The 27,278-nt window shown below is 39.0% G+C and overlaps 1 protein-coding gene across 2 annotated transcripts in view; it reads right to left on the bottom strand.

The window, feature by feature from the left end:
- Positions 1-27,278, bottom strand: part of LOC108684608 (neurogenic protein mastermind) — a 197,459-nt gene that overhangs the window by 41,756 nt on the left and 128,425 nt on the right. For both annotated transcript variants that reach the window (XM_018189019.1, XM_018189020.1), the window contains exon 2: positions 15,556-17,310. In XM_018189019.1, the coding sequence (XP_018044508.1) occupies positions 15,556-17,310 (1,755 nt within the window). The remainder of the gene's footprint in view (positions 1-15,555; positions 17,311-27,278) is intronic.

The raw sequence follows: 27,278 nt of genomic DNA, 5'->3' as shown, positions 1-27,278 counted from the left end.
ACACACACACACACACACACACACACACACACACACACACACACACACACACACACACACACACACACATCGAACGCGCGCGATTAGAATAAATTGCGCGATAAGCATAATTGATCTATCGCAATGCGATTTTATCGCGTCACAGGGTGACAAAACAATTTGACCACACGGTTTTGTGTTATCAAATTAGTAATGTATATTTATAGAAAAACAATCCGGGAGTATTGTATCTTGTTAAATACCAAAAATAGTAAGTAATATTCAAATGATCACCATTAACTTTCATATAAGATTTGAAAAATCTAAGCTTCAGGAACGCATCAATAAAATCTACCAATAGAGTTCAGTTAATTGATCAATAACAAATTTTTTATGCAGAATCTTTTTAGTATTTAAGATGTAACTAAAACTCTTTAAAGTTTGTTTTTTTAAATATACCTGTATTTATATTTATATTATAGTTCTATTACCATAATGATTTGACACACATTATAGCCAAATTCTTTTGTCATCCTGTGAGTCGATTCCTGCAAAGTAATAATATAATTACAGTTAAAGATATATCGTTGTAACGAATCGGCTATAAGCACAAATGCGCCAAGGACGCAATAGATGAACATCAAAGTACAGCGAATTATGGCCGATAGTGTCTTAATAGTCGTGATAAAAAGTATACTGTTGCTGTCATTGGACCATATGTGTGCGCACATTTAAATGATTTTTTTCTCCCCTCTTCTTTGCGTTCTTATGTATCTACAAAGAAAGATTTGTTCCACTTTATATGCGAACTACCTTGACTCAATTCCGACAAATAATTGCGGAAACAGATGTGAATCATCATATTTTTCTTTAAGATTCTACAACAGGCGAGTACAACAATTGATAGCTATCAGTCAAAGATAATAATAATAGTAATAACATAAAAGTTCACAAAGATAAAAATAGTTCTTCTATCTTTCTGAGATTTCCGATTTTTAACTTTCTGTAGATAAAATTTAGTACACTGGAAAAAAAAGTCCAATATTTGTGGCTATAATAAAATAATTATGGCATAATAAAATTATTATGATTAAGAACTCCATCTTTTTATAATTATTATTGTATAAAGTGCTAATAATAATTATATTTATAGTTTTATATTAATAATTATATTTATAGCCAAAATATAATAGAAACCGAAAATAATAATAATAATGCTACACTTAAGAAAAAATTAATACATTGAAATAAAGAATAAAATCCTTATTTATATCGTTACAAAAATCGTTGTCAATTTCATGTTTTAACTATTTAAAAATTTAGAGTTATTGATCCAACTCTGTCTATTTGTCTCTCTTTCTCTCTTTAAATTAGTTTTTAAATAATTGAAACATAACTGACAGCGATTTCATAATGTGAATAAGAATTTTATTAACTTTATTTCACACACACATAATGTAATTATAATTTTTCCTTAAGTGCAGTAGCCATTATTATATTAATTTTCGATGAAGAAAAATACCTAAGAAAATATAGGAATAAAATAATCCTCGAACGGGGTTACAAAGGTTACAAAAAAAATTGTATCCATCTTTCTTTACCCGAGACACGTATTCAGTATGATAAAATATCAAAGACTAGATACAAAGTAAGATGTAACAGTAGAATATTATCGAAGTATCGCTACGATTGCGTCGCGCAAAACATCATGCACACAAGGATGGTCACCAAAGAGATCAGCATTGAATCGAGCTTACGTCATGTTCCATACGTCCAAAGATGGTCTTCGATATCATTGGGAGCATCTCGTCGTCGTTCACCACACCTAATTATCATATCTTCATGCGTCGCGTATAGATATCGGAAGACTAAATGAAGGAGCCAATAAACACTACGCGCTTATTAAACAGAAATCGACACTTCAGTTTGAGCAATAATATAAATCTTAGTCAAATATATATTATTAACGTATATTGACGAGACAATGGTATTAGAAAGCTATAGATATAATAATTATTAAATGGCATAGAAACGACAAAGTAAATTAATTAAAGAAATTAAATAAATAAATTGAATGTATAAAACGTAACGTAGTTATCTAAGATACTTCTATTTGAAATAAAGAGTGCAATTTCTAATTCTCTCGTCTCCTTTGCTATTCTTTATATCTTTATTTACGAAGGCTGTCGTCAATAATTACTGCACAATACATACAAAATCAATTACATTTCAGTTTCTTTTATCTTAATTAGCAATTTGAGAGTTCAATGAATTTTTAATAATGCGAGGATACAGAAGTTTATCATAATGTGCTGACAAATTTAAAGTTTATCGTCCGTTTAATTTCCATCTTATATAATATTATTGGCGAATAATTAAATTCTGCTGAATTTCATTTCGGTTCTACCATCTGACAATCGGATAAATGGCTAATAAGCATTTAAATATAGCGTAATATTTAAAATAATTTTAATTACAAGATCTAATTCTCACATCACATATAATTAAAAAAAATTTTTATTAAAAAAAAAAGTTAATTTTTACGTAAATAATTACCGAACGTACATTAATATTCAACGTGATCATTGACACTTCTTAGCTAAGGAGTGATTTGTTCATTAACCCAGAAAGAAGATGAGTAGTCAGCGCAAGATTAAACGTAGTCGAACAAGCGTGCGGGAGTTTGCCGTGTCATCGAGAAGGAATTGGTAGCTACCACGTTAAAAATAGCGCGATGGCGGCGAAATGATTCTGTTGGCGGAGGGGAAGGAAGAAGAAGGTCTAGATAGCCACGAGAGAGACGTCGAGCTAAATTCTTGATTTACAAGTGGAGCGGAAGCGACTATCGCACAAAGCCGTGGCTCGCGCGTCTAATGCACTCGTAAATGAATTTTATCGTCGCCACGGTTACACGGCCAAGTCAGCTGGAGATTGTGCCGCGAGTGGAAAATAGAGAGGTTCCAACGGTGGGATCCTCTCTGCGTAGGTATCGCAGTTTGATGACCACATTGTGTATCTATTAAGATGTTACTTCGACCCACATTGTGATAAACACGCGAGCGAGTACTAAAATGAATTTTTTTTTTTTCGTATACGATTAAGATATGAAAATAGAACGTTGTTCGAGAACGAAAAATATCGCTACGTTAGAAAAGTGATATATACATCAAAATCAGGAATTTTTCAGAGTAGAGTATTTAAAAAATTCTGAATTGGAACGACATTTTAAGATATTGACTATATAATTTTTAGAACTTCACTTTTTTTCCGTGTTATTCTTTCAATTATGATGCGTTTCTCTTTAAAACTATGTCATACGTTTTTAAAATTCGAACACTGCAATTCTAAAGGACGTTAATTATATGGAAAATTGCTCGATAAAAGTTAATTTTTACATAGCTTATGTGATAAACAAAAAAAAAATGTTATACATGGCTCAAATAATGAATAGTTCTTGAACACAATAGATACATCAAAAGGGGTGCTCTTGAACACAAATTTTACTTTTAATACACTATATACCCGGGACTATATACCCAATTTTCCATATATTAGTGCATGATCCTTTCATCCCCTCAGAATTGTGACACTTTTCTACATAAGCAGATAATTACAAATGAGTCATTTTTAGCGATATGTACATTATATCTACACAATAGAATAATCCACAACAGAAATATTAGTATGGAGCAAATGTAAAAAAATCATTGTATACGAATCAATAAGATTCAATTATTTAAACGGAAATTAATTATCTATCATTTTAATATCATTAAAAACCATACTGTATACAAAACACACACACACACACACACACACACACACAAAAGAAACATCTCTATTATCCATTCTCGTGTACGCTGCAGATTTATGCGTCAGAGAGCACGTTGTTGCAGAGGGGCGGCCTGCTCGATCGAAAGAACGCGTTTACAGGCGTGGCATTCCATGTTGGTCGGAGCCCGAGTTATTTGCAGTCGGTTGCGATTGCACTCGGATCATGGCCTCTTTTTGCACCAAACACGAACCAGAAGCATCGACGAATGAGATGGCCGGCGCTTCGAAGAGAAATCTTATCGTCTTGAATGGACCCGATCGAGAACATTGTGGACTTTAAGTTTGTCAAAAGGCCCTGTCCGTCAAGGAATTGTAAACTTCAGCTCAATACAGCAAAGTCATCGGTTGGTGTCACACGATTCTTCGGAGATCGATCGACGAAGAAATGATAAACAAGGAAATTTATACAATACGATGTAATTACCGTGTATTTATTGAATCGCAAAGCTTAATTCTCGAAAACGTTCGCGCACATTTAAAAGCGCGATTATAATACAGTAGCGACCTATCTTTAGAGGCGAGCTAATGTCGGTTTGTGAGGAAAGAAGAAGCACGGCGCGATCGAAGCACTTATTGGATTGGACCACAAATGGCGGTCGAAATAGTCAATAGAAAGACTGTCGGCATTTCGGCTCAGATTAAAGGAATGCATTACTTTGATACATAGAGCTTTAGTACACGCGGTTCCGCTTTATACGATCCCGTATGCATTTCTGGCTCCAGGTGGCGTGGTACGCGTTAGAGGTCAAAGACGTGAGGAAGACTCTAGAGACTTTGGAAACTAATCTTGACGTGATCTGGCCGTATTGTCTCCTCTTAATACTGGAAGCATGAGCCATCCAAATAATAAGAAGATCCCGGCGTACAAGAAAAGAAATACAGACAGAGATGAAGCGCGGGAGAGGCCAGGGAAAGGGAGGACTCTCTGGAAGACGAATCACAATTTAGGAGTGTCGTTGCCGCCGCCGACTCAACCTCAACTGCTACAACGCCAACCGACTCTACTATTTTTGAGAGATGTTTATCTGGCCTGGATCAAATATATAGTTATGAGTTCCAGAAGGCGCTCGATAGTTCTCCGAAGAGATCACTATTGGCTGCCGCTGCTCCGCGGAACGTCGCACCAAAAATACGCGTGCTTGCGGTCGGGCTACTTGTCGACGCGTTCGTTCAGCCACCGCGATATCCTCGGCGATGTGCCAGAGCTGAGCGATGGCCGGGGATAGCGATGGCGCCGATATCTTCGATGCAAGACGCGTTCAACGTCTCTGGAAAGGAACATCACAAATTCGAGATGTCATTTCCAGAGATAAATCCAGGCGAAAAGATGAAGATCGTGTATAACTAATTTGTGATTTTATGTGTTTAAATTTATGTTTATTTGTATGACTTTTTCTTAAAATGTACGTCCTAATTCTGATCTTGAAAGAAATGATCTAAAGTATCCAAAGATTTAGCTACAGATTTGAAAATAATTCTATTAGAATATCAAAATATAAATTATGTATAGAACGTTTAAGTGTCAATGACAATGCTGCAATGAAATAAGTTTTGATATTTCATCAATTTGAGCGTTCTATTAAATTGTTATCAAATTTTTATCTTTTTTTCAACGAAACTATATTTCCTAAAATATCTAAAAGAAAAGGTTAGATACATAACTTGATACAATTTTATTGGATTATCAAAATAATTACGTAGGACATTCAAATCAATCATTGTCAAATCACTTTTTTGCAGTGCTCATTATGAGCGCGTTCTACATAATTATTTTAAATTATTCTAATAAAATTGTTCTCAGATTTGTATCTACACCAGTTTTTTCCGTTCTGTTAACAAAATTGTTTCCCGTGCAAGAATTCAGAGATCAGATTAAGAATTAGGCATTTTAAGGGAAAGTCACGTAAATGAACAGACAAGTCTTCAGTTAAATATAAAATCACTGATCAGTTGATACGCGCTTTTATGTATGTAACATTGCAAGATTACGTAATATCTATCGTCTATTGACAAAAACGAAGTATAACATGCATCACACGAGGATTACAAAGCTAGGTAGCGGCCATCATTCCGCTGGAAGATATTCAGGAGGAAGCAAAACGACGCCACTGGACACGTGCAGCTCGACTACATCGTTTGTCTTGCGGACTTTGTTAGCCTTGTTACATATGAGAGCGATGTGTACTTCAGAATATCGCCGCGCGTCGGAATTGCGCCGGACGAAAATACTCACTGACGCTTCGTAGTTTCGATAAAAGATGCAAAAGATCCAACGAGAACGATGTTGAGTTTGAAGACGATATCTACCTACATCGTATGTATAAATATCAAACAGATTTCGCAATAGACTTTTTTATTACTTTCACAGGATTTCCATCGGAATTAATTATACAGAAATAATAAATATTACAAATAAAAATCATCTGCAATAAAATCATAAAAGAAAAGCGCTAGCTTGCGCTAGCGCTATTCGCGAATGGATCTAAATTTTCTAGGAAATGGGATACACGTATAGGAACGTTCATAGAATTCATAATCCCTCTGAAATTGCACAGCTTCGACAACGGTATCATTCGCAGGACGTTGCCCAAGGAACACGTGCGCCTGTTTGTACACCAAACAGTGTATACTGACATCCCTGGTATTTCCGCGAGTCATAGTTCGCCATCGCGCGGATTAACATACATAACATGCCCGTGTAAATGCAAGTCATGCTGTATTCGATAGATATTCACCGAGTAATTCTCGATAATCTGGCGAGCGTTATCGCGTTATCAGATTTTATCAGACGACTTGCCCGCACGCGGATTTCGCCAGTGGGATGAGGCAGGGCGTGAAAAAAAGGCCGCGGCTGGATGAGCCGCGTGCTGAAACCGCGCGAAATCGCCAATTTCTCGGGAATTCGCTCGCTCGCTCGCGAGACAATCGCGCGCGAAACCGCGCGGTATAGTTGCACTTGTGCGGTGTCACGGTCGAGTTAAAATTAGCAAGTCAACCGGATTCGCGCGCAGAGCGACGGGAGAGGCGCGGAGAGACGCTTCGTCGAGCGAGCGAGCGAGCGAGCGAGCGAGCGCCGGACAGGCAGCAACGCGGCGAAACAATGACGACGACGATCACGTCCCGTGTGCAGTTGTACACGCACGCGTACACACTGCACGGTCGTGCTTCTCCGCGTAGCCGTTCTCGTCCTTGCCGCGGGCAAGATGTACTTTATATTATTCGCGCGGCGCGGCGCGTCGACGATGACGAGCTTTCGTTACGTCAATCCGAGAATGACGATCGACGTGCGCGTCACTAGATCGGATCGTAATAACATGCAGTCCTAACCTCTCAAATTTATATTTTATCTTTTTTTAGACATCGAGAGATATCATTAGCGTAAGTCTGAGGAGAAGGTAGATTTCCTCATACGTAAAAAGTGACACAAGATATAATAAATCTCGCAGAAAAGGAGATAAGATTTGAATTGTGACGTTTTAATTACCATTTTTTTTTTTATGAACTTAAGTTAGTTTACTTTGAATGATCGATGAGATAATGTTTGTTTAATTCGTTCATACTGTTAATTGGAAAATCATATTTTCTTAGTTGTATTACTTTTAAAGTAAGGAAGCGATGTATCCATGTCATATGATCGTAAAAATAAAGAATATAAGGTGAATTGAAAAAAAAATACTTGATAGATTCAAATACGTGCAAAAAAAATGCTTAATATTTCTTGGAATACGTGCGTTTTTATTGTTCGAAGCTAATTTAATAAATTACTCATAATATATAGATTCGATGATATTTGTCCCTGAATATGATTATACCGTACGTATTGTGTATACCGATCGCGACAACGCGAGGCACCGATATTATTTTTATCCTGTTAATTGTTCGCAGATTCAAGCGAAATGACATGCGGAGATTATTATGCAGGCGGAGCACGGAGGTTGGGCATTACGTTATTTGTATCTCGTTAATACACGCGGTGCGTGTATGCCCCGTGGGGGCACATATCGTCGAATTTCATTTCTCGTGCAAAATTGAACCCGTATTCGAAAACAGGGATTAATACGTTTTTTCACCTGGTACAAAAATAATGAATCCTCAACGATATTTTCGGCCATTTCCGATACGGTGCTTATGCGGATGCGATAGCGTGGAGTAATTTCGCAAAACACGTAAAACTAATTTTCCATTCGTGTTCGCAAATCTACCGGAGACTTCGTCAAAATGTACGTAATTTGCGAGGACACATTTTTAGCGTACGTTATCTCGATCGATTTAAAACGAAAACGCCTGGTCGACCGACAAGCGGGGAAACAGACTGTACAGGACTGGCGCGATATAGGTTGCAAATGGAAGTACGTGGATATCGATTTCAACGCGGTATGCATTGTGGAATGTGCCTCGTACATATGCCGGATCGACGCTCGTGTGCGAGAACGGCGGCTACACCGCACCGTCGTCGTTTGTAGATACACCGTGACGCGCGGAATCGACGAGCGCGTCTGTAAAATCACAGACTGCCCGCCAAGACAGTATAGACCGCGCGATATACGAGCAAGGTGTATTGACTATAATCGTGTGTGAATCGTAATTTTGCAGACGATCAAAGCGAGTATAAATAATTTACATCTAGCGCCAAGTCGTTGTGTGTATATACACGGAAAGAATGCTTTTGCTGAAGTAAAAAATAGCTAGATCTAAAAATAATTTTGTTTACGCCGCCAAAATAATTACGTAGAATGTTCAAGTTGGTTGCTATCATTCAGAGAAAAATAATTGTCCATTTGACTAAATTTAGTTCGTCTTTATTTCTTTCGAAGGAGAATATATATTAAGTCAAACGTATATTATATTGTATATTTGAATACATATTCTTCAACGTAAGAAATACAGACAATTAAATTAATTTAGTCAAACAATTAATTACTCACAATTTTTTTCTCATTGTAGAATTGCTAAAATTAGTTACAACTTCGTCATCAACAATTCAGCTTTCATAATTAGCTATATAATTATTTTTTAATGTTTGAACTAAATTATTTTCAGATCTAGCTATATTTTTACATATTTCAGCAAAATCATTTTTTCCGTAAACTTCTACTCAGAGTTCTCAACTTTAGCAACAACAAATTAATTATTAAAAAAAATCAATATATGCCAAGATTCTCTATCTTTTCTGATTATTACGGCCGCATAATAAATGTATAGAATACACGCGAAGTGGGCTTTATACATTATATAACAGTTAAAGTAAATATAACTGATGTAAGACTAACGAAATAAATAAATAAAAATATTTTCGATCAATCTGGAACCTTTAAGTATTTAATAATATTTTCCTATAAATTTATATGTATACATTATTCAGCTTTTTGCAAATTATATTATCGACGAAATTATCGATTACTTGTCAATCTTAAAGCTCAGTTTTAAACTCAAACTTGTAAAGTTAGAATATCATATTATTAAATCATTAACTTAATATTAATAATACTGATAAAAATATTATAGATATATATGTACAAAGAATTTATTTTGAAAAATATCCCAGCTAGAGTTCGAACGGAAATATTACTAGATGTAAAACTTATTTATTTATTGTTCTAGATATTATTTTGGACATTTGAATAATCTTAAAAATGTTAAATTTTATAAAGTATCTCCAAACTTGACTTGGAGTATAGTTAAATAAACTATTTTAAGTTTATATAAATAACTACAAAATAGTTTATTCAACCACGTACATTAATTCTACATATGAAATATAGGTTGTCATCTTTACAGTCACACTGCACTATAATTTCTCTAAAGATTGTACAATCATACGGAAAAAAATGGTTATTTGAATTAACTGGAATTCTGATGGAAAATGAACGGTCTAGAATTCTGGTTAAATCTACTAGATTCTAATAGATTTAATTAGAAATCTAGTAGACTTGATCAGAATTCTGAATCGTTCATTTTCCGTCTGAATTCCAATTAATTCAACCAAACATTTTTCTCCGTGCAGTATATCTGTCTATACTATCTTGCTATACAAGAAAATGCGTATTCACCGATTAACTGTGGAAACGTTTAGCACGATTAGAAATTGCGCAGCTTGCGCGAGACGGCAATTCGCTAGTCGCAATTTACAACGATGCGACGCGGTGATTACGGCCGGTGCGACGCGTCCTTCTTCGATAAGAGTGTGGCGTTAATTTATGTACCTACATCACACCATTCACGATTTATCGTAATCGCTTGTCGTCGTGGAACGAACGCCGATTTTCCCGAGCCGCATTGCATTAAACTCATCGCGGCTATCTACGAGGAAACTCGCACTGTTATTTACGTAGACGTGTAATTCGCTGTTGCTGATTAATCGAAGCGATAGAAGTAGACGTGCGGACATCACGTCGAAGAAAATGAATGAGGACGAGAGCGATAAAGTATACAAAAGTGCGTGAGCGGTTAAAAGTCAATTGTATGATTCGTCAAATTAACAACGTCCGGGGTGGGCGATGTTCAGCGCATTCGTTTGTGCGTCGAATAATATCAACTATCCCGATGCGCGAAAATCGGTTCGACGACGAACGAGTGCTGTTTCATTATCGAATCACATTTGAAGTGGTACGCGCGCGGTATAGAAACAAATTGAGAACAATGTTACACTCATCGAGCAGCGTGTTGTACCACGTCCTATAGTTTGCGTCACCACATGTAGTGCAGTATACACACACACACGCGTACGCGCGCGCGCGCATGTGTGTGTGTGTGTGTATATATATATATATATAATTCGGAATATATATATAATTCAGAAAATACGAGGGATATCTATATACATCGATATACAGTGCAACAGGGATTTTTTAATCGACAGACAGCAAGGATTGTGAATTGGCATCGAGATATTTCACCGATCGACTTGCACGACAAAGCAGACTAATAATGATCAAGGTATCTTATAATAAATTCGATTCAGCTACACTGGATAATACACATTAAAGTGCTTATACTTTATATAATAAAGTACTTTATACAATAGCATAATATAACTTTAACAATGAAATATACATGCATACGTTGAGAAAAAAATATAAATTTTAACCAAATATTTGTTTAAGTAGTGCAAACTTAACATTTACTTACGGTAAATATTTACTAAATAATAATAACAAATAATAACTAAATCACATAAATCAATAGTTTGTGTACCAAATGATCGAACAATGCAAATGATGAAATTCTTGACAAAAATGAAACTACTAAATGCTAATTTACAACGTCGATTGTTCGACAATAACGGCAAAGTGGCAGGAGCGTAAACTTTATACAGGGTCAAGATGAAGGTCACGAGAAAAAGAAACGACTGGGTTCATTATAGTATGCAGATTAACGTTGTTAGAATCGATAACCCTTCCAATCATGCATATCCCACTGATCGTTTCGATAGGAAATGAACAATGTCAGCGGAAAAGATGTCAATAGATAGGGAGAAAGAAAACGGAGAAGAAGAAGAACGAGAAGGCACACATTCGTGTGTGCAACGATTATCATTTAAATGAACAGCGCGCTTGCTCTTTGGCGCCCCGAAACATGTCTCGAAATCGGGTAATTTGAATATTTCGCCGATTAAGCTGTGGACGCTATTTTACATAGGTGAAGACGGGGTTATTAACCGCATGCGATCGACCCGCTTATTTCGATAATAAATCATGCTAATCTGCATTCGTCGTAATGTCATCTAAATAATATCGATCCAAGTATATTGGACGTCAGATCGAATATAAGAATTAATCTAATGTAAGAATCACACAATGATACGATAACGATTCGATAACGAATAATCGCTTCGGAATTTTCAAGATAGAAATACAGAAATTGGACGATATGACTTAAACGAGGAATTACTTAATTAACGGAATTAGCAACTCCCGCTAATATGTTGATCAATCTTCACTTCGTCATAAAATCGCACGATTCGTCGAGAAGGTGATGGCGAGTGGACCTTGCACCCTCACGAGTTACGCCATTGGTAGCGTTTTCATCTGTGTGAAATTCCCGGCATAGTTCGCGATACGAAGAAGATTCCGCGAAATCCACGCGTTATATTTCTTCTTGCCAGGGAAGAAGATCCTTTGGCGACGCGATCGACAGCGTTCTCTCTCTAAGGCCCAGTTTTACAACTGACGATTAACTCTTAACCGAGGGTTCAGCTTATTCATTATCTCTTTTCAATTCTAAAATTGGAAAAAGATGAGAAATAAGTTGAATTTCGGTTAAGAATTAATCATGAGTTGTGAAACTGAGCCTTAATCGGGTAACGCATCAAAATGCGCCACTGATTATATGTGGGTTATAACAAGCTCCGGCTAATAAATTCTTATTGAGCATTCGCGCGTTTGTTTGTAACGTTACCATTCTCGATTCCCGTAATTAGCGGTAAATTAATATTCGCTGTGAGCGCGTATGGACGCGGTAGAATGTTTCGAAAACCCGCTTAACGCCCATAAACATACACATACCCTTTTGCCAAACGGGAAAGGGAAGGGGAGGGCTATGCTTCGCAAATCGTATCGATCGCGTCGTATTTACCGAATGAGTTTTACGAATTACATCCGTGGCACGTTTGATTTGCACGGCATTTCGATACGTCGATTTTCCCCGCCCACCTATCGATGATACTCGCGTCGCTTTTTCATCCTATTCGGTTAAATTTGTACATTGCATATCCGACATGATGCATAAATAAAGAATTATTTTATCAGTCGTTAAACGAGCGATATTACGCTCTTTTTTATACAGCAACAGCGGGTAAATATAATATAGAGTAGCTCAAATTCTTAATTAAATCCTAGCTACGCATTAAGTCTGGCCTTTTGGTGCGATTTTATTTCATCCTTTCGAGTATGTATGTACATTCGAAGAAAAATTTGTCAATGCGATTGAAACTTCAAAGTCCGTACCTGATCCGACTCGCGCAACAATTCCGAGGTGATAAGCGAGCGACACGGTCCGTCTAGATGGGACTTCCGTCCTAATAATGTCATCGATTCGGAGAGTCCGAAAGAGGTTGCGAAAAGAAGGTGGGAGTCATGTCAGAGTATGTAAATCGATCGCACGACATCATGGTTTCCTAAAGCAAAACTCGGTTCCGGACTAAATGACACGTTGACATGTGTAAAAATAAGAGTAGAGAAGCACAGAAAGATTGACGGTGAGAGCATGAAAAAATCCGTGATTTGAACCTCGTATTACATCGTATTCCCGATTATAGCTCGATATTCAAGAGTTTTGTTGAACACGGAGATTTCAATATCAATATCCGTTTATCTTTCCTCTTTTTTACGAAATTAAAATATCTCGATGTCGGAGACGAAACCCACAATTGACAGCCGCAGGAGTTGGAGTTTCATGATTCGAAACACTCCGAGAATGATTAATTATAACCGCGCGCTAATCCCCATTATCGTATCGTGCAGTGAAGTCTCTTCTCATCAATCGTGAGAATTTTGTATCATATTAACATCAAGGTAATGTCAACGTTGTCGATTATGTCACCGATTCACGCGAGCGAAGTTGCGCGTACCGATTCGCATGGAATCGCAAAATCGTAGCCACGCAGGTAATCCGCAATGAAATTGAGTACGGAAAAACAGAAGATGTCTATAGATGAGAGGGAGAGAATAATGGATCTGGATGCTAAAGATGAAGAGGAGGCGTCATTTGTCTCCTCGACGCATTGAGATGCAAATACGCGTCGCCTAACGTGATTTACGAGGAAGGAGCGAGCAACCAGACGTTTCCGAGTCCAGATCCGTTCAAGCAGATAAGATCTGTCCGAGCGCAGCCGCCACAATGGACCTAGAGATTTTATAGCGGCAGGTATTCGTGCGCGACGTCGTAGAACCATCGTTTCCTCTCGGTCAGCAAGTTTCCTCCGGGATTGACATAAAAGGGTCGCGGCTGATCCTGCGAGTTTCTGTGACCCAATAGAGATTCGTGAACTACGGTTTGCTCTGAATCTTTTTTTCGCAGAGTTTGCGAGATTAAACATCATTACGTTTGAATTGGCAGTAAAAATAAGTTTCGAATTAATTAAATTATTATTAGCTGCTATTACTTATTATTTATTATTAGCTGCAATCAATTCTAATTGAATAACGTGAGAGAGAGAGAGAGAGAGAGAGAGAGAGAGAGAGAGAGAGAGAGAGAAATCGAGCTTGATTATCACGTCAGTTTCCCTAACGATTGGCTCCCATTGTTTATAGGGAAATACATTCGCGTGGGATATCTTTGTTGACAGTTTTATTCAGAGAGCTCCCTCCATTGACAATGTTGCGAATTGAATCGGGACCCTTATGTAATTCAGTGCAGCAACGAGCATATCGACGAGCGCAGCGATCCTTTTCATTCGCCCAGGTGAAATCCTTTGTACGAACAGACATATATGGGGGCTGCCTCATCGCCGACGCTGGCGTCACGTGCGTATTGTCACGAGCGTAGCCCCGCGACTATCACTATGGAGCGTATTGACGCGGATTGCAGGCGCAGGTTAAATCGAGCAGACGGCGGCGGTGGCATCGCGACGCCGGCTGTGCGCCGCGCAACCCTTCGCTCGCTGTCCACCTCCCTAACCCTCAACGTCATCCAGAAGCGTCGGCGCGGAGGGACGGAGAGATAAAGATATAGAGGAAGAAAGAGAGAGAGAGAGAGAGAGAGAGAGAGAGGGAGGGAGGAGAGAGCGAGAGAGGGAGGAAGGGAGAGAGGGAGGGAGGAAGGGAGCAGGGATGGTGGACTCTGGCGAGAGGGAAAATTTACAAAGAGGACCGCCGCCGTTTCCGCCGCCGCCACTGGGAGAAACGAGACTACTTGTTGCGCGTCGCGGCGCCCCCGTGACGCCGTGATGCTCCCTTCTACCCCCCGTATCACCACGTTTCATCGACGACCAACAACGTCGCTATTGCCGCCGCCACCGCCCGCCGTCGTCGTCGCCACCCCTTCGACGTCGCACCACCACCGCTGCCGTCGCCAACGATGCCCCGCGATGCCGACGACAAAAATAGACGCGTCGTCGCGGCGCAACAGATATCACTCGAGCTCGAGTAGCTCTCGGTTACTTCGTTTTGATCATCGTGATAATGGCGATTAACAGTAGCCATCCAACCGAAAGAAGTCACTATATCAGAACTTGGAAGTTCGCGATATGGAATCCATCCTTATGAGAAAGATAAATATTCCGTTGAGTTTTACGTTAGCTCGAGAAAATTTTATCCGCTTAACTGGAGATGCACGGTGTACTTTATTTACATTCTAATGATTGAAAACTAGAAAGACGGTATGATCTGAAAAAACTTTTTTAAAGGCTTGTTTATGTAGAAGTCGTACACGATGGAACCTTAAGAAGATAGAAAACTGATCAGTCAAATATAAGGAGAATATTCGATATTAGAATTGGTCAATTTCTTACGATTTGACACTTTACGACTGTTTTTTGACGATTTTATAGACAGCCTTAAAAAGTGATTACATTGTGATAAGTATATTGATGCGGGCATATGTGTCGTTTATCTATTTTATAATTGCACAATTAATTTCGAATTAATATCATTAGATCACATGATCGATGATAAGAATTTTTTTTAAATATTGAAATTCAAAGCGCTATCCTCCGTGCAAAAATAACTTAGAAATAAAATACATATTTCCCGTATAATATTTCGTTTTCAAAAAAATCGATCTCGTGAAGAAAAAGTGACTTACCTGTATCTGGTTACCGATGTGCAGCTGCTGTGCTTGATTGATTTGCAAGGTGGAAGTACCGGGTCCCGAAGGAGGTCTTGGCGGCGTGGAGGTCGTGTTAAAAGGTCCTTGCGAACCGGTCTGATTAGGTCCACCTCCTTGCGATCCTCTTGGTGGTAACGGATAACCCGGGCTACCGTGATTCGGCATTGAACCCGGACTACCATACGGCGAGTATTGTTGTTTGTAACCGCCGCTAGGCCCTAACATGCCGGGCTTGCCGCCTGTCGCAGTTGGTTGGGGCCTCTTCATATCCGTGAGGCCTGCAGCAAATTGAGTTTGCGAACTGACGAACATATCGTTGGTCTGCTGACTCTGGAAGGTTGGAGTGCCATTGTTCTTGTGATACGAGCCGGTCCCCGCAGTCGTGGCCTGGTTTTGTCCACCGGTCGGGCCGGTGCTACCGGGACTACCAAGGTAATCGGAAGCGCCGCCGAATTGAGGAAATTCGGCGTAAGGGGATCTCGCCGCTGGGCCTCGTGCCGCAGCGGCTGCCGCTGCTGCCGTGGGGTTGAATCCACCTAGACCCAATTGCTGGCTCTTGTGCTGATGCTGCTCGGCCATCTGCTTGAGCGTCTGCGCCGCCGGACTCATCTCAGATTTGAAGTCTAATCCAGAGTAAGGAAGTCGAGCGGGAGAATATTGCGAGGACCCGAGAGTGCCCGGACTCGAGTTAGCCGGCATCGCGTTACCGTTGTTACTGCCGACGTTGTTGCTATTGACGCCGTTGTTCGCGCCGTTGGCATGCTGCTGTTGTTGCTGCTGATGAATCGCATCCTTGTCATCCTCAATCTTGATCTGTCCGTTATTCGTTGGTATACCGTTATTATTACCGCCATTGTTATTGTTATTAGCAACGGCGGCAGCAGCTGCGGCCGCGGCCGCTGCCGCGGCGTTGTTCGCCAATGTATCGACGCTCTTTTCTTCAAAGTCAAAGTCCTTCATAAACTCCGGATGGAAGTCTGATATTTCGGAGATGAGATCCTTGAATGCATCCGACGTGATGATCTCGTCGCCGGTGTCATCGCCCATGAATTCAGAGAAACCAGGGAAACCGGTGCCGTTCGCCGCGGCATCTTTCTCTAATGCCGCGGCACATTGTTCAAGATCCACGAACTCATTGTCAGGTTCCTGTTTACATTCGACTAGGTTACCAATGTCAACGCAACCGATTCCACCGCTACCACCAGCGCCACCGGCGCCGCCACCAGGGCCTCCGGGTCCGCCAGGACCTCCGGGACCGTTGCCGTTTCCAGGCTGCGGTCTCGACGCAGCTGACGCAGACGTATCTGAACCGGGTTTTGGCGACGATGACGCATTTAAAAGATCGCTCTTCACTGACGCATTTGTCAGTGCTTTTACCGTTACGTTCGTAGAGATTGCTTGGGCTTGTGAATTATTCGCAGCCGAAGTTGTAAACTCCAATTGCTGTACAATCTGAACTTGAAATTTGGTAAGACCTTCGTTCCCATCACCATTACCACCGCCACCACCACCACCGGGTGTTGGACCCGTCGAGTTCGCGCCATTCCCCGGTTGGTGCTGGCCATGGCCGTGATGGGGCCCGCCGCCGCCACCACCGCCAGGACCCTGTTGATGCTGATGAGGCCCTTGCGTGCATTGCAGCTTAACCGGCGGCTCGCCGAAGCCGCCATCACCACTAGCACCACCGGTTGGCTCCAACTCCTCGGTCGTCCTCTTGAGGAATTTCGGCTGCTGAAACGAGAAGAAAGTCCGTTAATCGTCGGGTGGACTTTCGAAAAACAAAAAAAAATAACAAGAAACGATATAAGATTAAAAATCTGCCAGCAATAAAAATATTCAAGAGTTATAATTCAAGAGTCGATGTGTCATTATTTCTTAATCCTTACTTATAATTTCTATTTTATTTATTATTTATTATTTTATTATTTTATTTATTACACAGCTTTAGCCATCTATAATAGTATTGACCGCCTTTCGATCAAGCTCGAGTCGAAGTAGATTTTCAAAGACTACCGCTTTTTCCGCTGCTCTGTTGCTCGATCATCGAACCAAGCAAGGTATTTAATTCGTCACTTGGTGTCGCTGGGCTTTCCAACTTTTTCTACGATTAACCCGGGCAGTTTCTCACCGTAGCTGTCAATACTCGCGACGCTTTTTCAGCCGCTGTGTTTATACGACCGTCTGCGAAGCGCCGTTTTGTTTCGCGGAGTGCCGGACCCTGATACTGTGGCTCGTAAATCTTAACGAGCGAATCGTCTACCAATCAAAAAGACCGATGACATATGACTTAATGACCGCGATACGATGAACCTAAATAGTCATTATCGAATACACATTATTAAGTCTTTCATTTATACAATATTACCGTACATCTCAACCTCGCAACAATATCTATTTTACATTTAAAATTCATTGTATTTTGTCAATATCGGACGAAAACAATTTTCATAACTACTGGTGATTATAGAGAATTTATTTAATTCTTAAACGTTTCACTATGGAAATAACACACAATATATACTAACCTAATTCGATTACTTACAACCTTCATAAAAATAAACATATCGTAAAAAACGTCTCAATAAGAATTCAGAACATTAAAGAATATAAGTTCTAAATAAATGTATCTTTATTAATAAAAAAATTGGACAATAAGCATTGGAAAAGTATGCCATATCAAAAAGGCATTTAGATTAGATTAAAATAATTCTTAATCATGTATATAATTATAAGATAGATTATTAAGTAGTAATTGCAGTTAATTAATAAGTTTAATAAGATTAGTTTTCTCTGCTGAACGTAGTCAATTAGAAAAGTTGATTACTTGCATTACTAATTACTCAATAACCATAATTACAATATTTTAATATTTATCTCAAAATTTCAATTCATATAATAGTTTATAATTAAACAATAAATATATTTTATAAAACAATAAACATTTTCAAAGTATTAACAAGATTTAGCAGATTATATATATATATATAATCTGCTAAATTTTGTTAATATCTTTGCGAAAAAATATATATAGTCTATATATATAATCTGGCTAAATCTCGACTATACAATGGCAACATCGTAATTGATTCCTCTAACAAAGTATCTCCAATAATCGAAATACGGCAGAAACTCGAGGCAATTATCGCCGGATTTCAAAGACGAATCCGCTTAGGAACCACGAGCTACCTCTCACCGGTGGGGATTTTTGTGAGATCTCCAAGTCGACGACCCTGTTTTCGGCCAGGCAAACAAATTCACAGCAGTGGCGCTGGAAGGAGGAAGAGAAGGGGGCACAAGAGATTGGAAAAAGTTTTTCCAGGGTGCGGTCGCGAGAAACGCTTTCACCGATGCGTATACACATACACGTACATACGCACGAGCGCACGCGGTTGCGCGCGCGTCGGTATGTATCTATACATTTGTCATGATTTGAACCGGGATAACCCTCCCGGTTTCATCCCAAAATCGATAATACGTATTACCCTCTAATAGAGAATCGAGCGCTCTACGCGAGTTTCCCCCTGCTAGTCTCCTCCCCGCCTGCGCGTCTCGCCATCCCGTTCCACCTGGCCCGAGAGCTCGAATAATCTTGCGTCTTCCGCAGATGTAATACGATATTCCGTCAGCCTTCTCTACCCGCAACAGCATCCTCCCACCAATCGTAAGATCGGCATACCCGCCATCGCCGTCGTAAAGGTAAATGACATTTCTTCAAGGACCCTGGCAACCAGCCCGTTCTTCTCTTTTACGTTTCCCGAAATGAAGTACATTAGTAGTATAGAAAAAGAAATAAATTCTCCCCATCGCAATCATCATTGATGGTTCCAACGAAATGTAAGACTCTTTTTTCAATGCAGTAGAAGAATCTCGCAGATACGCTGTGAGAGCGCCGCATCTTAGATTATGATCATTTTTGCGCTTAAAAATTTATCAAAGTGCTCGTAGAGATTGAGAGACTATTGATTTAAAGAGTAGATTCTCATTTAGTACAAAAATGATCATCAGGTTGATTTTTATAAACTCTAGAAGCGAGAAAATGAAACTCAGTCTAATTTTCTTGATTGATCAAGAATTTAAACCTATTTTTTATCCTTTTTTTTTAAGAAAATTGTAAAATAAGGTAAAATAATTACTTGGGCTCAAATTTGACAATGCCTCTGAGATAGTCTTTTTTAATGTTAATGTCTTGTGTCTTCATTTTGGAGCATTACATGCTGTTCAAGCATTTAAATGTGGATCAAAGTTACTTCATTTTATGGCAAGTCTATAACATAATTTCAAGTATTAATAAATTATTAAGCTCAATAATATAAAAATATTATATGCTGCACGTAAAACTGTACTGTAAGATAAGTTTCCATTTTCGATTTCAGCATAAATTCCGTCACACCGAACATTAATCCTTTGCGCCTAATCGTACAACGTTATGTAAGAGTACACAGAGAACTCAGTGTAGATTGCAAGTCGCAATGGTGAAACGAAGGAAAAAGGCTTCGGTCGAATAAAGCTCTCACGCGGCAATTTTATAGGACGAAAGGTATGTCGGAGATTGGCGGATAACGACATGGTTTGCATCCCGGCGGCAATATTGCACTCGCTCTTTCCTCCATTATTCCGTCGCGGCTTTGAAGCAAAAAATAAGTAAATGAAAACAAGAAATACTTTAAACTGCGTTTTCCACATCCTTGCTGTCCAACTAATTATTTTCTCTGAGTTGCCGCTATTTGCAGTCGCGTGAAAATGCGACCCTTTCTTTCTTCTGATATCGAAAGTACGTTTCATCAGCGAATTAAAATACCTGTCTATGTCAAATTATACGTTAATGATAATGATAAGCAGTACGTTTCTATTCGTGGATATGTAAAATGGTAAAATCGCGTGAATTTTATGTAGAATGCACGCTGGACATTTTTTACAACGATGCAAGGAAAGTAAAACCATCGATTGCAAAAGAAATTTGTTCATCGATGCACTTAGCGCTGTTATTGAAGATATAATCTATGGAACGAAGACACATTTTTTTTCATCGGATAAAAGAAAGTTTAATGTCCATTTCCATCAATGTTAATTTACTCTATCTTATTCTAATTATTATAAAACAGGAAAAAGAGAAAAGTAAGTTAAACTGAGATTAAAGTTAATTTACATTAGTGAAGACATATGCGTTCACATTTCAAAATTTATGTCTGAATGTATAACTTAAATACATCTGTAACCTCGACACGTATCACTCAGCGTAATATTATGCTTCGTTAGTCGGTATATGTTTGTTGATCGATTTAACCTTCATCATCAAGTACGACATAATGTGCGTCTTATCTAGTGGTTCAATAATCTTATCTGAGCTTGCGCAGAATTAATCGTGTGAGATAAATCGAGCGCCCTTCGCAATTTTGTAAAATCAATATCTGTCGTCAAATAATAATAACGTTTCGACTACAATGACTGTATATGCTTGTTTATATTCCTTCATCTGACTCGTTACCCATCAATGAATTTGCGCGCAATTAGAAATTAATACGCAATGACAGAAATCAGGAAAGGCGAATGAATTGTCGAGGGAGAAAATCAACTGCTTCGGGATGAAAGCACCCACGTGCGGCGTTACAGTTGCTTGCGTCGCGATGTGTGTTTCGAGGCAAACTGATTTCATCCACCCAATCCTTTATCACCTCCCAGCGAAATCGGCTAACGACCAGAGTACATCTCTTGAATGTGAACTGGCCGTGCTCAACTGGGGCCGAGTTATGCCACTTCGTCCGGAAGCAATAATCCGCAGTACGCGCAAATTTGTGCGCGCGCGAAGAGCGAATATTGCTTGGATACAGAGACCGTGTACTTGTGCCGTTAGGACTAAACTACCGTATCGCCATCGAGCGGTTTACTTCGCCGCGCCGCGCCGTAATCCACCGCATACTGCTCATTAAACTCGTCGAGTGCAATGCGATCGGTAGTTACGATGAAACCCGATTTTTGGGGCGATATGTAATCGACTGCACAGCTTCAAACTCGAGAGACAAAGGCCTTGTCAAAAGTAAGACATACCGTCATGTCCAGATTCTATGTGTTTGACTAACATCATGGGAATGGGTTACGAATGAATCTGTGGAAAGGATTACTTGCATATCTCATTAATTCTTATCTTTAAATTGTTCCCCGTCAGTCTAATATAATAATAAAATTCTTGCACGGAAAGAATGGTTTTTGCTATCTAAAAATTTACGTACACTGGAAAAAGTCTGGCATTAATAAAAATTCTGATTAAAAGTGAATAAATCAGAATTTTCTAGTTAAATTTAGTTATATCTAAATTATAATTCTTATAGTTGAAAAAACCAGAATTCTGATCGATTTTTAACTTAATAAGGAATTTTTCTGAGTATAAGAAAATCTCAAACGTGATGAGCAATGTTGCAAAAAATTTTAAATTTTTTTGCAGCATTGTTTGTCACTTTTGGAATCCTTACAGAAAAAAATTTCTAGTTGAAAATGGACGAATCACAAAAGATTCTGCTCATATCAATTATTCTGGTTATCTCGATTAGAATTATAATTCAAATAGAAAATTTCATTTTCAACCAGAATTCTTATTAATACAATCAGTGAGACTCTTTTTCCAGTATATATAATTATTTTAATAATCTACAAATATTAATCATATATCTACAAAAATTAATTTTATATCTGTATGTTTCTATATCTAGTTAAATTTGTAGACACTTCAGCAAAATCGTTCTTTTGAGTAGCAATATATGTGCTCTCGTTGTCCTCCTTGAAAAATTTTCTTCCGAGAGATCGGTGATCACATTAAGAGTCATACAACAGCCATAATCAACTTAGGGTGCGCGAAGGCCGTCTTAATTCATGAAACCGACGTTCACATTGTCCAAAACGGAAGACGGATAGGCCCCTCTTAACGTTCGTCACTTGTTCTGTACGTAATAAGTGGCACGTTGCGCCACTGATTAAATTGCGAATGAGTCAGACGTCTGGAATTGGTATCTTGAATTCGTGTCACGTTATTGTCATTGTATCTCGCGATTTCTTTTCGTATGTTTTCATTTCTCTTTTTATATCACGCAAATAAGTCAAGTTTGAGAGACCTAATTTAAGATACGTAAATACATACTATCCTATTTAATTTTCGTTCTTTCTTTCGACAAACAGAATATGCTGCGCAATTACGCAATTAATGACATAATGAGTAAATCTATTACTTCAATATCAATTTCAAGTCAAGATAACAAGATAACAAGATGTCAAACATCTTAATATATGTAAATTAATAACACGCAATCAATCTGAATCTTATTTACTCCGAATTTTTTATTCCTGATTTCATGTTGTAAAACTTTCGATTCTACATGTAGTTTTACAGGATTCGAGAGACCCTGTTACTTCCTATTTCAATTTCCTGTTTTTACGGCACGAGAGCATCGTCGGAGGTGACAAATCGGACATCTCGAGTGGTGAATCTTGGCAAGACGACGCGACGGTGGTGTCTCTGAGATAAGAAGCATGTCACTAACCTTGACGTGTGTGCGAATGCTCGCGCGTGTGTGTGTGTGTGTGTGTGTGTGTGTGTAACGCGAGTGTGGGCGGATACACCGATCTATTGAGCGTTACATTTCGTTAACAACGCTCCCGCCAGTCGCGACGCGACTGTTAACACGACCTAAATATCAGCCGACGAGACCGACGACGTTTCGTGACATATAGACGGTCCGCTTTTCGCGTGCGAGACGCGCCTTTCCGCTCCGCGTGCGCGTTTATCGCTTCCGCATTTTCACTCACGATAAAAGCCTCCCGCTGGCCCTTATCCGTGTTATCAACCGTCGCAGGTAACGGAAGAGGGTCTACCAAACTTCGCGGTGTATATCGCGGACGACGGTTTTCGGTTTATTTACGCACGTTGATAATACCACACGTTGGAAAGAGCCGCGAGTTGTTTGCGTCACTAATTACTCTGAAACTTGATAAAACTACGTCAAACAAAAGAGAGTCTTATATTATAAGAAGATGCTTACTTAAATCTTGTAGAAAAATTCTCTCTCGAATTTTCTAGGCATTTTTGTTAAAAATTCTAGATAAGATTAAAGAACTTTTTAATGCAATTTTGAAATAAATAAATAAATTAGAATGCAAGTGACGCAAATAAACTATATATTAATGTGAAAATTAATGTGAAGAAGACTTATTGCAATATAATAACAAAGCTACTCTTATTCTAATTGTGAATACCGTCTTTTACTTTGATTTTTTTTTTTTTTGTAAAAACTCGCGAGTCATACGAGAATGTATGTAAATATATGCAGATGTGTGCTATACTTATTGCTATCCAAATATCAACATTTTGCATTATCAAGAAAAAAGGAATCAAAGAAGCAATGTTTTTACGAAGAAATAGAATTTAAAATTAAAATTTCAAAATCTTTCTGAAGAAATTCCGAAAGGTTATTAGCGAAACAGAAAAAAAATTCCTTAACTTTTTTCGGTCTTCCGTGGATATTTTTTTAGTTCCTTGACTTTTCTCGGTTTTTCCTCTAATCGCTAACAAATTTGTTCGTTAAAAATTCATTTTAACCATGATATCCAAGGATAAAAAAAGAAAATGAAAATTTTCTGAAATTCTGAAAATTTCAGAATTTTTCTAGACAATACCCTGTAATAAAAAAATAACAAAGGAATAATTAAAAGAAGACAATACATGGAAAAATAATCTTGCTATATGTTTGAATAAGTTTAAGTGTTGCTGACAATGATACAAAAAATTCGACATTCTAGTAATTAATTTGAGTGTTCACAATTATTTTGATGGTCCAAGAAAATTATTTTTATGTCTATATCTAGCTAAATTTTTAAATACTTTAGCAAAACTATTGTTTTCGTATCACGAAAGAAACCCGCAAGACTCGAATAATACTATACGACTTATACAGCTCGACTAAGTAGAATCGGTGTACAAGAATTATAATCTGCCGACTCTGATAGGCACTTACCGCTTTTTGTGTAACGATGCGTTTACGCAATCGCCATTTTCAGGATAAACTATCGCACGGAACTTATTCAGATCACAAACCCCTCGGTCTACTCTGCCTTGCATGAAATCAGGATCGCGTATCGCTTCCACCTCGTCTTGTCTGTGTGGATATTTTAGATGAGAATTTATGGCGCTTTTTTCCTCCCAGTCTGATGTCACGCCTTTTGCCTCGCGACCGCGCCGATCGATGCAAACGCTCACTTCCGGTATATAAAAAAATGAACCACTCTATGCGTTTCCTCGTTGCTCGTCCACGGCGCGAACAGCGTCGGTCATAATTTCGCGATTGGATGTCGCACATTTTCGACGGGGGATAACAAGAGGGAAGGATGGGAGAGAACATGCACACGCCGTAACGGATGTTTATGACAAATTTTGGGCGTCCGGCTGGTTTTCGCGCACCGTCCGCTCGTCGTTAATCAGCGGTGCTTCTCTCTTGCGTCGCGACATCGCGAAATGATTTAATTCCGACCGAAAATCCACGTTTCGCGTGGAAATGGCAAAAATGACTGCACGGTATATAATGGTGTGGCGGTAATTCAGCGCTGATTCGAGGCAATTTTTTTATTTTTTACCGCCGCATCTCGCCGAATGCGCAACCGACGCGAATGAGAGACGGAGAGAAAGAGCGGGTCTGGTAGGAGGGAGAGCACGCACGATTGCAGATGCAATTACGATATTCATCCGTGCAAATGTAAATGCGCCGGGTGTCGCCGCTACCGGTCGCGATGCGCGGATTCGACGCATCGGCTTTCAAACGAAAAATGGATTCCCCGCTGCGCCCCGCCGCGCATGCTTTTGAATAATCGTTATTGCCGCAATCCGTTGCGCAGCGCGTTGTTCAGCGAGCGGTCAAACTGTCATGCCCGTTTTAAAGAATCACGCCGCTTTCGACCCGCGTCGGCGCCGTCCATTCGCATACATTCTGATAATCAGCCGTAATTTAACGTGGATTGCGGAATCGCGTGTAAAACCGCTTAAAAAATATATCCGCGTTGACGGATGGAAATGAGTTGTGCGAGAGATAATCACGCGAGTCGAATGAAGCCACGAGGAATATCAACATCCCGGACGAGAATTCATCCAACTCTATGAAAATCCCGTGAGGGGTATGGAAATATTCGACTGGTCGCGAGTGCTGCCAGTTTTCCCTCTCTTTCTCGAGTAAAAGTGTTCATTTGGGATGTTTCTCGGCATTCGTGTTAGGACGCATTAATTTACGCTGGCATTAAATTACGCCGCGAGCGAAATTATCAGAATAGCGCGACCTACTCTACAAAGTGTCTATAGGCGAGGCGCTGAGCGCGCGGAATGGAGCAATAATGTGCGCACCGCGTTACAAATATGTGCTACGTTGTTACACAATGTGAATGGTGGGACGACAATACGACGCGCCGGGCGGCGGCATCCTCCTAGTTTCTACTGAACGAACCGTTTGTCTGCCAATGCGATCGACCAACCGGCCGTCGTCGTACCATCGACGACGACTGCGCATCCACGCGAACGAGGACACCAAGCACCAAACACGAAGCCGCTCGCTCCTGATTACGATATATCGCTGTAACTGTTAACAACGAGTGAGACGCGTTGTAATAATTTAGAATATTGACAAGAACATTGTTTTGGAACGCTATCTTTTCATGACCATATTTTACTCGGCGACGATACGAGCGAACAAGATTACAAATTAATACGTTACGTTGAAAGTTCGTTTATTGTTACGAGAACTGAGATTCAGCTCATGACATGGATCTTCGCTTTATAAGAGCAAGTTCTTTATTAGATAAATAAATCTTCATTATAAATAAATAATGCCTATACGATATGCCTTGGTATCGCAAAAATAAAGATTGATTCGATCAGAATTTCCAAAACAGGATAAATCTTATGAATTTTGAAACCATTTCCTGTCTATAGTTGCGACATAGAAAAATTCCATATTGTAATAAGATATCATTAGAAATTATTTTATCATGAATTGTTTAAAATATTATATTAAGGATATGATACTATATAAGATATTACTTAATTGTGAAGAAGTTTTCAGAATATCAATCATCGAAAATTCTAGTACACAATAGTACATGAGAGAATAATATTGAATCTAAAAATTTAACTAGATACAGATTTGAAAATAATTTTGTTTGGACAAAAGAATTATGTAAGACGCTTAAACTGATTGTTGCAATGCCAAAACTTTTTGCAGCATTATTATCAAGTTTGAGCATCCTACATAATTAGTTAATTCCAATACAAATAGATTTTCAGATTTCTATCTAGCTAAATTTTTAGATATCTACTTCAGCAAAATCGTTCCTTTCTTTGTAGTTGCAGTGCGTAACGCATGACGTGTACAACAATATATGACATGAATGTTAATAATCTTCTTAATAAAATACGTCTTCATATTTTCGTCGAGAAGGACTTAAACCTAGATTGGCCTAAGAATGAGGAGTGAGCCATTAAGTCAAGGAGGAGGCTTTCGCATAATTTCCACCGTAATTATCATCCTTGCTACGCTACGTGCTTCGTGTCACGAATTACCTTCGCAATTAACGTTGAGATTGGAGGAGCTGCCCGAATTCACAAGCACAGAGAATCATCTCGTGTATTGCCACATCTGTGCGTTCTTTCAAGTTGCAACGCAGGACTCAAACCG

This window comes from Atta colombica, unplaced genomic scaffold (genome assembly GCF_001594045.1).
Source record: "Atta colombica isolate Treedump-2 unplaced genomic scaffold, Acol1.0 scaffold136, whole genome shotgun sequence".
Taxonomy (NCBI): domain Eukaryota; kingdom Metazoa; phylum Arthropoda; class Insecta; order Hymenoptera; family Formicidae; genus Atta; species Atta colombica.
This window is presented reverse-complemented; position numbering and strand designations above follow the sequence as displayed.